The sequence below is a fragment of the Lagopus muta genome, chromosome 10 (genome assembly GCF_023343835.1).
Source record: "Lagopus muta isolate bLagMut1 chromosome 10, bLagMut1 primary, whole genome shotgun sequence".
Classification (NCBI taxonomy): domain Eukaryota; kingdom Metazoa; phylum Chordata; class Aves; order Galliformes; family Phasianidae; genus Lagopus; species Lagopus muta.
Window position 1 is genome coordinate 3146774 of NC_064442.1, and position 13117 is coordinate 3159890.

A 13117-nucleotide genomic window follows, 5' to 3' on the forward strand; every position below is an offset into this window, starting at 1 on the left:
GTATTCACTGTAGCCCAACCCAAGCACCTAAGCAACTAGTTAGCATTTTAGGCAGGGTGAGTGGTTCCTTTGAAGTCATTGGGCTGAACATCCTGGTTATAGTTAAGAATATGCTTTATTGGATCACAGCCTAAATAAATAACTAACATTTTTGTTGAACTCATCTGGGCATCCAGTTGTCCTGCATGACAAGTGAGGCATACAGAATCTCTTCTGATGTGTTCTGAGCACTGGATGAAGGGAATGAGTGGAGCATTTCATCTGTGCATTCTGTCTGCAGCTTACAAACTGAATGCATAATGTCATGTTAAATGAATTGAACTCAGGCATTTGAGGAAGAATTGCAGAGATTTTCATTGGGTTCAGTAAATATGTAGCTTTTGTGATTGGAGTAGTTGGAAAAGTACAGGTTCAGTTGGGTCAGAAGCTGGGTTCAGATTTTGTGAGAAAGTTCAGGCCAAGGAGCACATTGTTCTGTGTAAGAGCAGCATTTCTTTGTTTGATAGGTCACCAGTGTTCACTTGTATCCTTCCACCCTGCTTCTGCTGCAAAGAGGATGCTGTGTTCTTGGAAGACTTCTGGCCAAGCAGCCCAATTCCTTTGTCAGGGTTTCTACTCTTGGCTTTGGCAGTGTGTGTCCCTTGACCCTCTTCAGACTACAGTGACCAGTAAGGGTACGGGAGCAAAAGCATGTCCAGCACAAGCAATAGAACCAGGAAAAGCAGAAGCTGAATTTTCAGCAGCTGCTTTAAGAGTAGGAATAGATTATTTGGGCTCGATCTCTGGAATCAGAGGACTTTCTTCAGTCTTGCTGCGTTCATTTGAAACGCCATGGCACGCTTGGTTCTTGGAACTTCACTTGTAACTGGTTTTCCCCATATACTCATTGTATGTGGAAGTAGATGACCTCCTTAAGCTACAGGTAAGGGGAGTACTCTATCTGAAATAAGGTGTACACTGCCTTAAGTAGGTAAGGGAGACAGTGGTAAAAATCTCTGAGGGTTTGAATGTAGTGCAGTGGTGTCTAGAATCATCACACTTTTGTTGTTCAAATTCTCATTTTGAACTTACAGAAATTCAAATCTCTGGCATTTACAGGTAATGCACTTCATATTTTAATGGGCAGCTGACCAGCATGGTTTCTTTCTGCAGAATCAGTATCTTAGTGACCCTAGAAGCATGTTTCATTTAAAACACATTCCCTCTGTTGATCTTCTATTCTTTGCATTCCTCAGAAAATCTTCAGATATTCTGTTGATCTCCCAGCTTCTTGGTCATTTAGGTCAATCATTAGAGTATAGGTGATAAGGGAGCATAGCAGAGAATCAATCAGCACTGATAAGAACATAATTCAGAACTGTTACTCAGCGAAGACTTGTGTTTCTCTCTGATAAACTGCTGTAGTTATTCCATTTGCAGCCTGCTTGTTGCTTCTGCGTTTCTTCAGCTCTTCACCATCCCATTAAGTGGGCAAGTGAAGCAATTCCATATGCATTAGGAAGCTGGGCACATAGTGCTACTAAATATATATTTAGGGTGAATTTTTTTTTTCTTTTTGGCAAGGTTTTGCCTGTTCCCATTTCCTCTATCCTTTAACTTTGTGACCCAGCAGGGTTAAACTGGTTAAAAGATATCATTTGAAGGATGCTGATAACTGACTATTAAACAGAATACTTGTCATTCATGCTGCACAGTTCAGCTACTGTCCTCCTTTCTTACAGGAAGGACTTGAATTGCAGAATTTAGCTTAGCACAGTTAGGTATTTTTTTCCAGTTCATGTGAGCCAGATGGAAGAGTGACTTTAGGAGGAGTTCTGAGCTTCTTTTCTGGCTCTCTTTATTGCATAAAACAACCCACTTATTGTCATTTTTTCAAAGGAATTGTTTAATCTTGCTAATGAAAACATACTCTATGATAAAAGTGATAATGACTGAGAATTTCAAAGGTCCCTAAGAAGTCAGAACACATGCACTACTTGATTCAGCCAATGGCTAAAAGTGGAGAGGAAATTTACTTCATTGCCATAGCATGTGATTTCAGTACATTATCCAAGACTTGGTGTGATAAGGTCAGATCTGGCCTTGGATTTGAATGGCAGCTCCTGGAGTGAGTTTTATTCCAATATAGCTATGTAAACCATCCTGCTAACATCCTGTAACATATCCACAGGTGAGACAGATCTTTCTTACTGCCTGTATGGTCTGCAGTCCCTCTCGTGATTTTCCAGGAAAGGACTTTATGAATTTCAATGTGTAGATTTTATTTAGGCAGCATCTTGTCTTTGAAAAAAGGCTGAGATCCACTGAGCTCATTTGAACGTGCTTTTATGTTTGGCCAGAGTTTTAGGGTAGAACTTAAACAATAAGTCCAGGTAACTTAAAGCATAGCATCTTCATGCAAAACCTTTTAATAGAAGGAAGTATGGTGTCTCTTGAACTTTATAGGACGGGCTGGGAAATCTCATACTTGCAAGCCCACATGCAGTGAGCTGGGTAATTATGTTCAGTTCTTTTTGCTGACCTATTTCAAGTCCTACTCTGACCAGGCAGCATCACAGCACTCTCTTAACTCACAAGATTGTTCTACCTTTCTACGAGTGTGTGCAATTTGTGCTGAATTACTTTTAAACCCCTTGTTTTATGGCATGGTGGCAGTTTCTTCAGGAAGCTGCCCACAAGTGCCAGACACCCTTCAGTGTAGATCATGGAGTGCAAGGAGCAAAATTTGCTGTGCTTTGTTTGCAGAGCCAGCCAGCCCCTGAGGAGAGAAGCTTCTCTAGCAATGGCCTTTTGCCATTTACTAATAGTTCAGCTATCTGTTGTCACAAGAAAAGCATCTGTTTGCTTTACCAGTTTATATAACATAATAAGTCCTTAAATAAACCTCTGTCAAGTTGGCCCTGGGAACTCAAGCGGGTGTGCTTTTGCCAGCTCTGTCAGGAGGCTGTCATTAGTCTTCTTTGGAAGGGCTGGAATGCCAAGGTGTCGAGACACAATAAGGCTGCAGTGAAAAATGAAAGCTGGGGCTGGTGTGTGGTCGTAGCTTCCAATTTTGTTTTGTTCCTATCTGATTTTTTTAACATGTTGATAGTTACATTTTTCCTAATTGAAGCATTCTGAGATTTCAATATCTGCTTTGCAAGAGGTGGTAATAGTTGTTCTTCCAAGCCTCTGGCAAACTGGTTTCTCATTTCTAAAGAGTTTGGTGTGAAGGTTTTGGGTTTGTTAGCAACAATCCTGAGCCTTAAATACCTTTTCCTATAAAGCCCAATTTCATACTTTTTATTCATGGAAGAAGTACTTCTAATCTTTCTCCATTCTTCTTTTTGCCACACTCTTGAATTCAAAATCCTTTCTTGGACTTGAGCATTTCAAACAACGCATTCCAGCTGTACTAGTGTGATTCTCTCACTAGCCTTCCCTTAGGGTGAGGAAAGCCACAACAGAGATTATGGTTTCTTGGCTTCCCTTGGGCTAAGGAACTTCAGAAATGTACATGATGCTTTTCTGTTCCTTTTCATAGCAGATGGTGCTGCAGAGCAGGTCTGAGGATAGTTTCTAAATGTTTAGGCCTAATTGCTTATTAAAATATATTCAAACCATTAATTTAGTTATAAAATACTTCTCTTCCCATGCTTGTTATGCTCTCACGAGGGTTCTCATTACAAAATCTCACTTGAAGTGGTATTACTTAAACAGTGAGCTTCAAGGGTTTTTTTCCTGCTTCTGTTTAACAAAGATCCGTGGATCTCTGTCAGGATACGTGGATGCCAGCGTCATATGTAGCATCTTCCTGCTTTAGTGAGATTCAGGGAGACTGGATGAGATGTGGAGGGATAACAGAGAGAAGATAAAGTCCTTTTAAACCTGTGTTGGATTCCAACCATAACATGGCAGAGTTGACAGTAATGTGTTTAGCTGAAGCCTGTTTACCTGGCTGTTGTGTGGGAAATCCTGAAATTCTTTTTTTCTCTACCAACATCTGTCATTGTCTGTTTAGTCCTGCTTCTATCTTGTCTTTCTGTATTGCAGTGAAAGAAGAACTGAGAATTTCTGGTTATAGATGATCAGTTCTGTGTTCCCAGGCAGTGACCCCACTTGTCCTTTCCTGCCACTGTTGATAATGCAGTTCTCTTCTCAAAATGAGAGATTCATTATCAATCCAGGTGCTGAAGTCTGACTTCCTAAAGACAGTCTCATATATGATATTGCAGTACTCTTTGCATGCAAAATCTGAAGTATTAAATTAGATAGTAAGACATGGAGCTGATTCACATAATTACTTGTAATCTTGTAGCAGCTCTCAGTGTTGCTGTCTGTGTTGTCATTGTGTAGACTGCACAGCAGTTAAGTGAAAAACAAAATCCCTCTACTCCTGTGATATGTAAATTGTGCATCACTGCTTTTTCCTAGCATGGAGTCTGGAGGCACAGGATACGTTTGACTTCTGTTCTGTTTTGCTTTCTAGGACAGATTTCTGCGTACACAAAGACGAGCCTTGTGACACTGTGGGTAAGTCAAAGAAATAGAGGAGAATATTTTGATAGCCAACTGTATGCTGAGAAGAGCTTTTGGGGCAGTCTTTCATTCTTTGATTTAACATAATGCTGGGTTTGCTATTCTGAATGCCTCTGTGATGCAAATACAGATTAGTACGGGGTACCAACTATAGATAATCCTTTAAATGCTAACCCTTCTAGGCACTGGAGGTCTCTGAGTTTAGGAAGTAATCTTAAGTAACCTTATGTTTTTGGAGCAGATGTAGAATTAGATAATTAGAGATTAAGAAATTGTCTGTTAGTATGGCTGTAATGTTCCTTCCAGTGTTCCCTCACCTCATTTCTCACAGAAGGATTTGCTAACTAATGAATGTATTTGCAGCTGTAAGAACCTGTGCAACACTCACAGATCAAATTGGCACATAGGCATGGAGAAGAATACCTCATTGTAGGAAAGCCAAGTTAAATCTTCTTTTCCGCCGCCTGCTTCCTAACTGCCTTTAATCTTACCCAAGCCCTGGATTCACAGAGTCCTTACATCCTCCACGATCCATCTATTTATTTATTCTACTTAGGTAGCAGTAATCTTCACTGTATCTGTTCATCTGGTGTGTTTTTTTTAATCTTGACAGTAGCAGCAGTGTGTGGAGGTATAACTCAACATCCTCTCTGTAATGATTGCATTAATTTTTTTAAACATGTCTGAAAGTTGAACTGCCCGCTATCCCACGTACTGTGTGAACTTGGAGTGGATCCTGACTTTCAGCTGATCTTAAACTTCAGCGTTTGCAGAGGCACTTGGAGACCAGGAGTCTCTACTATCAGCAGCAGGTGATGAGGGACGTGGGGTATCCTCAGCAGTTCTGGGGCTGCTTATAGAAGTCGCATTTCAGAATGCAGACCCTTCCCTCTCTGTGTTTTGGAGTCTGATCAGGTGGAAGGAAATAAAGAGCTGAAAAATGCATACGTTTTCTTTTTAAACGTGAGCAAGGCTTATATGTTTAAATTTTCCAATGGGAATCTCTCACAGTGCATTTGTTCTTTGTCCAATTGAAAACATGCTTCTGCTACTACAGAGGAAGGTTTTTTGTGTCTGCATCTGAAGATGCCTGTGGTAAGATATAATATAGAAATGAAGAAGAAAAGCTGATGGAAGATATATGCTGACCAAGGTCAGGGCTTTTTCCGTTTTTAAAGACAGTGATATTGAAGATCTCTGTTCAGGGGATGATGTAGACAGCATGACAAAGGAAATATTTTTGACTTTTTTTTTTTTCTGTTTGTAAACTACCCAAATACTTTCTTGTGCTGAAGTCTATGGCTCTAGTGGAAAAAAGTGGAAGATCAGAGTGATAAAAATTAAACTTGTTAGATGCTATTTCTGCTGTAGTTTTTTGTAGACTTTGAGAAGATGGGTATTCCAATAAGGGAAAACAGTTTGGTCTCTTTGCTCTCTTCAGTCTTGCTTTTTACTTCTGGTGCTAGCATCTTCACTTCTGCATTTCCTATGCCCTGCTGTTTTTCTTGTTTGATCCCAGAGTCAGTGTCCAGATCAAGTCTTTCATCATAAGATACCTGCTTAATTTTTTTTAATACTGTTGAATTAAGTAAAAATTTTGACGGCATCCATTTTCAAGCATTATTGCCTGTGCCCAAGTTGGTGAGCTGCTGCAGTTGTCTCACATCAACTACCTGCTGAGGCCCTCATCTCTGTGTTGCATATTTTGAAATGTTTCTTCAAAACTCTTACAGCTAGGAACTGTTCTGGTAGGCCTGCAGTCTGAGTGGAGTCCACCCAAGTTACATTATATGTTGATATTTCATCTGTCACTGCCTTGAGAAATAGCGCTTATGTTTGGAGCCTGAAAGAAGATAACAGTTCTTCTGCACTCTTGTTAAGGAGGAATGCAGTAGTGTGGTATGAAATTGGAGAATGGTGGATTTTTGGAGATTCACATCCATAAGAGTTCATGTTTCTGAGTTCTTACACAAGTGCTAAAGCCGTGAGATTGTATCAGATAATCAAGGGCCACGTGTCTAATTGCCCCGAATCAATCGTATTTGTGATTTGCATGGAGATCATTGACTCTGCTTTCAGTATAGCAGTGTTTTAACTTCCAAATCAGCAAATGTACCTACAAGGGCAAGAAACCATTCCAAAGAGTGACATTGCATTTGGTCTTGAAGATGATGCTGAGATTACAGCAAAGTTCTGAAGAACTGCAACTTGCTTTCATTCCTTACCTTGCACTTCCCCTTTGTGTGTGAAGAACTGTCTCACCAGATGTGTGTGTTTTTTTTACCCTCTTATGGATAAAGCTGGCCATTGCAATGTGATGCACTGCTGCCTTTTAAAGGAAAAAGTACCTTCGTGGTGAGCAGGCCATCTCCTAAACTAGGAAACTGAGGCTGCTGCTCTGTATGAGGTGTAGAATCTGGACTGTAGAATACTGATTTTTATTCTCAGCTCTGGCATTGGAGCTCTGTGTGACATTTGGCAAGTCACTTATGTTTGGAATGCTTCTGTCTACCTCTATGAAATGGGGATTTTAGTGCAAAGCTACAAGAGATTGTATGGCTTAAGTAGTTCATGTATAAAACTGTATGATGCATATACATAAAATGTACAGTGCAAATGTGAGTCAGCAATCTAATGTTGCTTAGTCATATACAGACTGTTAGACTAATTTTAGTGCAAATAATCTATTTAAAGCATTGTAAGTATTTGGGGGGGGATGGGGGACAGTGCTTTGATTTCTTTTTTTTTTCTGTATGTTGTGAGAAATATGCAAGCAGAATTCCTGGTGGAAATATTGAGACTCAGCTGTTGTTTGGAAGTGGGATTATGAAATTTAAATGGTTTATAAGAGGTGTTCATTTGTGCTCAAAAGATCCATACTGAAAAACCTGTCTGGAATCTTTGCTTGCTATGCAGACACAGAGAGAAAACAGCAGCAGGAGGTTTGTATTTGTATTCTGGCAGGGGCCTCTCTGAAACCAGTTGCTCTGGGGACTTGGTTCAAATTTTCTAGGCCCAGCTGCCAAGGTAGTGTGGAAGGTTACATAATGGCTGAAACAAGCTCAAAAATTGTGAAAATATGTAAGTATGTCTTTGTGGGGTGATACCCCACTGACTGTGTCAAGTGACAGAACCACATCTGTTTAAGGAATACTTTATTAATGCTGATTGCCCCGCTTGGTTTTGTGAGTAAGCTGTAAGAATGAATGAATTCAAAAAGGAGGGGGAGAGAAGGAAAACACTGCATGCAACGCATTTGCCACAGTTGTGTTTCAGTAGTCTCAGGCGCTGGTACCTCTGATAGGCTCTGCAATTGGAGAGCAGGAGGTTTGCTTTGTGCAACATAACCTTGACACACACCAGTCAAAAAGTTTGCAGTCTGCTGCTGCTTCAGACTCATCTCTCGTGATGCGACTCCAACCAGCTCTGCTGTTTCCTGCAGAAAAATCTTTGTTCCAATTGAGCTGCCTCTAAGCCAGCCAAATTGAGAGTTTAATGTCTAGCTATTAATATCAAGCTGCAGCTTGGAGCCTTGCACGTTGTAAGGATCCAACCTTTCTGTGACATAAGCAGATTGAGAATGCCCCTTTCGTTCAATATTTCCACTGCTAGTGCCAAAAAAGCAGCTTTATGGTTAGTTAGGAATGATCCTGCATATTTCAAGGCAAAGCTTGGACTTGATTCCTCAGTGTACATGTTACCCCAGATCCAAGCTGAAACTTCACTGTATTCAGCTAATAGTAAAAGTAGGGGCAGTATGGAATTGGGAAATGGAAAATGAGAAAGTGTCTTAAATATCCTTAAATTGCCCTGGTTAAAAATGTCTTTACCTCTTCTGCAGTCACATATGCTTTCTGTGGCTTGATGCTGGGGAAAAGAAAGCAGGATGCAGTGTATATACTGCAGACAGGCAGGCTTAGTTGAAGAAATCACTGCCTGGAGAAAAGCGAGCATCAGAGCAGAAGCGATTGAGAAACAGTTTTCCAAGCTGTTTCCACAAGTGAATCAGTGTGTTGGGAAAACAATCCCATCTCCTGACTGGCTTTAACTGAAAGGCTCCGAGGTAACTTATTAAAGGGGTCCTGGGGGTTATAAATTCTCCTGTAGTTTGTGTCCTGTATTTATTTATTTGCCTCTTCCAAGCACAGACTGATATGTGTGTGGTTTTGGGTTTGCCGGTGTTGCTGTTTGGTAGCTGTGCAGATGATGTCCTTCTGCTGTCCCAGTCATACTGTGGTCATTTCTTCCTTCCACAAGAAGTGCCATCATGGAGAGCTGCATCCTATGGTGCTACTGGCTAATTTTCCCTCCCTTATCAATTACACCCTGGTCTCTTATGAGTACTGTCGCACAGTTTTTGAAATATGTCCAGGTTTTCCAAATCTGACACTTGTTCTACACATCACTGTAGATTTTATCCTTTGTATTGCATGTAGAGCACCTGAAAAATGGACAATGCATTTTTAGCTTTTCCTTGCTGATTTGCTTGTGCAGTCGGGTGGTTCTGTTCTCAACAGTAACAGTTCTTATCAGTCCTGCCTGTGCCCTGCGCTGTTCATTTAAATCTTCCTCCCTGTGTAATATAGATTGCAGTCCCTTAACAGTGTCACAACAGAGAATTAATCCCTAAGGAAAGGGAAAAGACTAGTTGGTTTGCTGTGAGTGGAAAAGAAAAGGAATTCTCACATTAAAAACATTTTCCATAGTGGTTCGTGTTGAATGTTTCTGTATATTCCAGGGCGGGTTTTTATTTGATGCCAGAATAAATAGAAATACCTGCTGCTTAAAACAATTCATTAGAGAAGCAGTGCCTGGCTTTAGCAAAAGCCTTACTGAGACTGTCCTCCAGACCAGAATCAAACACACTTCAGTGCATTAAAATGAACATACCGTCAGTTAAAATGTCCCTTAAAGGGACACTCTGTAATTAATTTGATGTTGGTGAATGAGCAGGACCTCACAGCACTGCAGATTTTCCTATCAGTTGTGGCTGTGCATGGCAATGTAGAATTAGGCTGCTGGCTTTACAAAACCAAAGGGAGCCATGCTACAGTGCAGTGGAAGACTTTCTCTTGCCTTCTGGTTGCTAAGGAATAAATACTCGGCTGCACAACTCAGACAGTGCAGAGCTGTGCTATTGGACATATTCATCACTACCATCTTTTGTGCCCCACCCTTCCCACAGCACCCTTCCAATTTCTTTTCACCAGCTAGTAATCTCTCCTCTTCTAAGTTCTTAACAGAAATTTGTGTGCCAGTAGAGTTTAATATAGGATTGCATACATTTTAATAGAAACACTGGGATGAATGCAGCCACTCAATCACAAATCCCTGCTAACACAACCCTTGCTCTTCCTCGCTTCAGCATGCTGTTTGTGCTTTTCCTTCTAGCTTGTTTTGGGGACACAGTTTCAGCAAGGCTGCTTTGCGTGTGCACAGCTGTTCAGTCTCCAGCTGTGAGCCTCTGAAGGATAAATCCAGCTTCCACTAGATTCATTGCATGAGTTTATTCCTAGAGAGACTTGTGGCTTGGGGGTACCTGAGATGTCTTTGGAAAACCTGATGTCCTGAGGCTGGTGCTTTGTACTTCCTGAAAATTAGCTGTCATCTCAATTAAGCTGTCTCTATTTGGGCATTCAGAATCACTGAAAGTTTGTAAAATCTCGCAAAGAAACAATAGTCTGTGAGAGCCAGAAAACAAAACCTGATAGAAACAAAAGTGAAACTGACCAGTCTGCATTTGGAAAGGCAAGTGGGAAATACAAACAAAGGCCGTGTACAAACAATCTGTTTCTGTTTGTCCAGCCTGTAAAACAAGAAAATAAGAAAGCTGGGCATGCCAGTTTAAGCAGACTACGTATTTATTGTGAAATACATCAGCTTTCTCCATTGATTTATATGAACACTTAGGATGTGTGCAGTGTATTTAGTTGAATGAAGTGTTGATACTGTTTTGTAAAGACCTATTTTTCTCTTTTTGTTGTTATGGAAAGTGAAGCATTTGAATTTTGTTTGCCTTTGGGTTTGTTTTGCAGCTCAGTAGACTTGTTTAGATTTGTCTTTATTCATTCCATGTTCTCATGGCAGTAGTGGATTCTTGGTCTCCTTAGATGGGAAGTAACTATGGCAGAGAGATAGTAGCCAAACACTAGCAGCTTGATTTGGATCCTTTATGTTCCCATCATACATAGAAAATAAGTAATTAATCAACCAGTCTGTTCTGTTCTGAAAATTAAGCTGTTAGTGCCGTTTTCTGAATTTCTGGTTATATCAGCCTTTTTTTTCATCTTCTCTCTGTTTTTTCATGTCTTGCAGGGGGAACAATTAGCTTATGTAATTAAAATAAATGAAAGCTTTTAGTGGAGGGAGAGTCAGTGACAGATCTTTCTGACCATTTGTCACTGCTCCCCCTTCCATACGTAAGTAGCTCTGAAGCATCACAGATCCTCTCCTGCTCTCATGACTAATCCCCTTCCCTTGCCTTTTTGTTGAAGGTCTGTTTGTCTTTGGTGGTGGTTCAGAGATCTTAGAAACTCTTGCTCAATTTTGTTCCTTCATCTTCTCTTTTGTTCAGCTGGGGCTGGACACTGAGAAGCTGCTCTCCTGGGAGAGGCCTGGATGGTCTGTCTTCCATCACGCTAACCGCATGACTTGCCCACTGGGGTTGTGGAATTTCCCTGCATTTGCTACACTTCGTTCTTCATAAACCTCCAGCAGTTCCTTATTAGTTCTCCTCCATACATCATTTTCTTTTTTGTTGCCTCAATATGTATTTTCACTTTGTTTTCTAATTATTTTTCTGTCTGTCTTATTGTGACTCCTTGCAAAATTAATGCAGTATATTTAAGCTTATCTTTGCTCAAAAACTTCCCCTTCAGCCATGGTCTTGTTGATGGCTTTTGGTAGCGTGTTTTTGATAAATGCTGGACAACAACTGCCCAAAATGCTACGGAAAGGAATAATATTATTCCTTTACCAGACAATGTGTTTAAGAGTAAAATTCTTCCAGGCTGTAGCATTGCCTTGTTGTGCAAGGTGAATGCTGATTACTGTTTGAATGGAAGGGTATCTTCAGAAAACTGACTGGTTGCAAGTATTGTGTTGAGGTACTTTCCTGTCAGGAATGTAGGACTCCAAGCCAAATCCTAACCTGAAGTCAAACTGGTGTGCGCCTAAGCTCCTTATGTTCCCTTGATTAGAAGGAGTATGTCGTGAGGGAAAATGTTTGCTGTGACTTTGTTGGTATTTATTCTGACTTTATCCTTTCATTTCACCTCCATGTCATAGCTCACTTTACGTACTAAATCACTGTGCAGTTCGATTGGTACAGGTGCAAACATGTTCTGCATTCCACTCTAGGGCCATTTACGTCTCTGTGAAATTATATAGACGTGTACACAAAACACCTGGGAATTTTAGTCTCTAGTCTCCTAGCTTGAAGGGAAGATATCTATGCAAGATTTCTCTTCCACACCTTCTCAACCCCTGGCCCCTTCCTATGTTTAGAGCTTTGACGTGCAATCACTGCAGGGAAGAGCTGTCTTGTTATTACTGTTTTAATTAACAGTTCCCAATGAACATACGTGACAGTGCCTCTCAGAAGTAGCATAGTAATTTTTTTCTAGCATGGAGTAAAAATAATCAAAACCTTAATTGAAAAAGAATGCTTTTTCTTTTGTGCAACAGGCACTTCTCATATTTTGAATTTGTATGAGTAATGCTAGAACTGCTGAGTTACAGTTTTACCTCCTGGACAGTTTCTCTGCTGTGATTGTTTTCTAAATTAGAGATGATTTGTAGGACACTGCCTGAAGAACCAAGGCTTTTCTTATGGCCGAATTCCATTTAATCGCGACTTAAAGAAATCTCTGCTGTTTATCTCTGAAAGCAGTCTTTGTATTTGCAAACAGACAGGCTGAAGGCAGTAGTCTAATTGATGTCCAGCTAAGCACACACTGCCAAACAAATGTCAAGAAAAGCTCTGGAACTGCTCCTTGCTACTGTCTGTGAGAAGTTGAGAAGTCTTTGAGGCAAGCACGAGCAGAACAATTTTGGTATATTAGATCTGTAGACAGACAGCTTCTGTTTGTTGGGGTATTTCTGCTGTTGTCCCTTACCTCTTCCATGTCAATGGAGGTTTGCATATTGCAGGCTTTACATGCTTTCTGCACTGCTTCACCAACTTCACACCTAGCTCCATAACTTCCTGTTGCTGAAGATTTGCTCCTCTGGAAAATTCTTGCAAGAATGAACATTAAAAAATAAAATCATCTCTTTTGCTTTCATAGCTCATCTTGCTTCCTTCTTTCTCTTTTTTTTAAACGTAAGGCTATAGAAGGAGAGATGTTTGTTTTCTACAGTGCCAAACCTCCTTGTCAGTACCTTATAAATAACCCATTGCTCGCTGTTGATATCTGTGCTAGAAATGCCAAGACAAGATTTTCCACAGCAGAAAGCAGGCTTTTCTGCCATGACAACCATTCAGACAAAGTGAGCTAGGAAAACATAAGAGTCAAAAGAGTATTTGCCCATTGTTTCTTATCTGACACAGGGAACGGATTTTGCACATCCTGACTTCCACTCCAGTGCCTTACCTGCT

At 40.5% G+C, this 13117-nt stretch overlaps 1 protein-coding gene across 7 annotated transcripts in view; it reads left to right on the plus strand.

Annotated features, from left to right (window-relative positions):
- ADAMTS17 (ADAM metallopeptidase with thrombospondin type 1 motif 17) overlaps window positions 1-13117 on the plus strand; it is a 165936-nt gene that overhangs the window by 35877 nt on the left and 116942 nt on the right. For all 7 annotated transcript variants that reach the window (XM_048956816.1, XM_048956818.1, XM_048956817.1 and 4 more), the window contains one exon: window positions 4469-4512. In XM_048956816.1, coding sequence (XP_048812773.1) covers window positions 4469-4512 — 44 coding nt within the window. The remainder of the gene's footprint in view (window positions 1-4468; window positions 4513-13117) is intronic.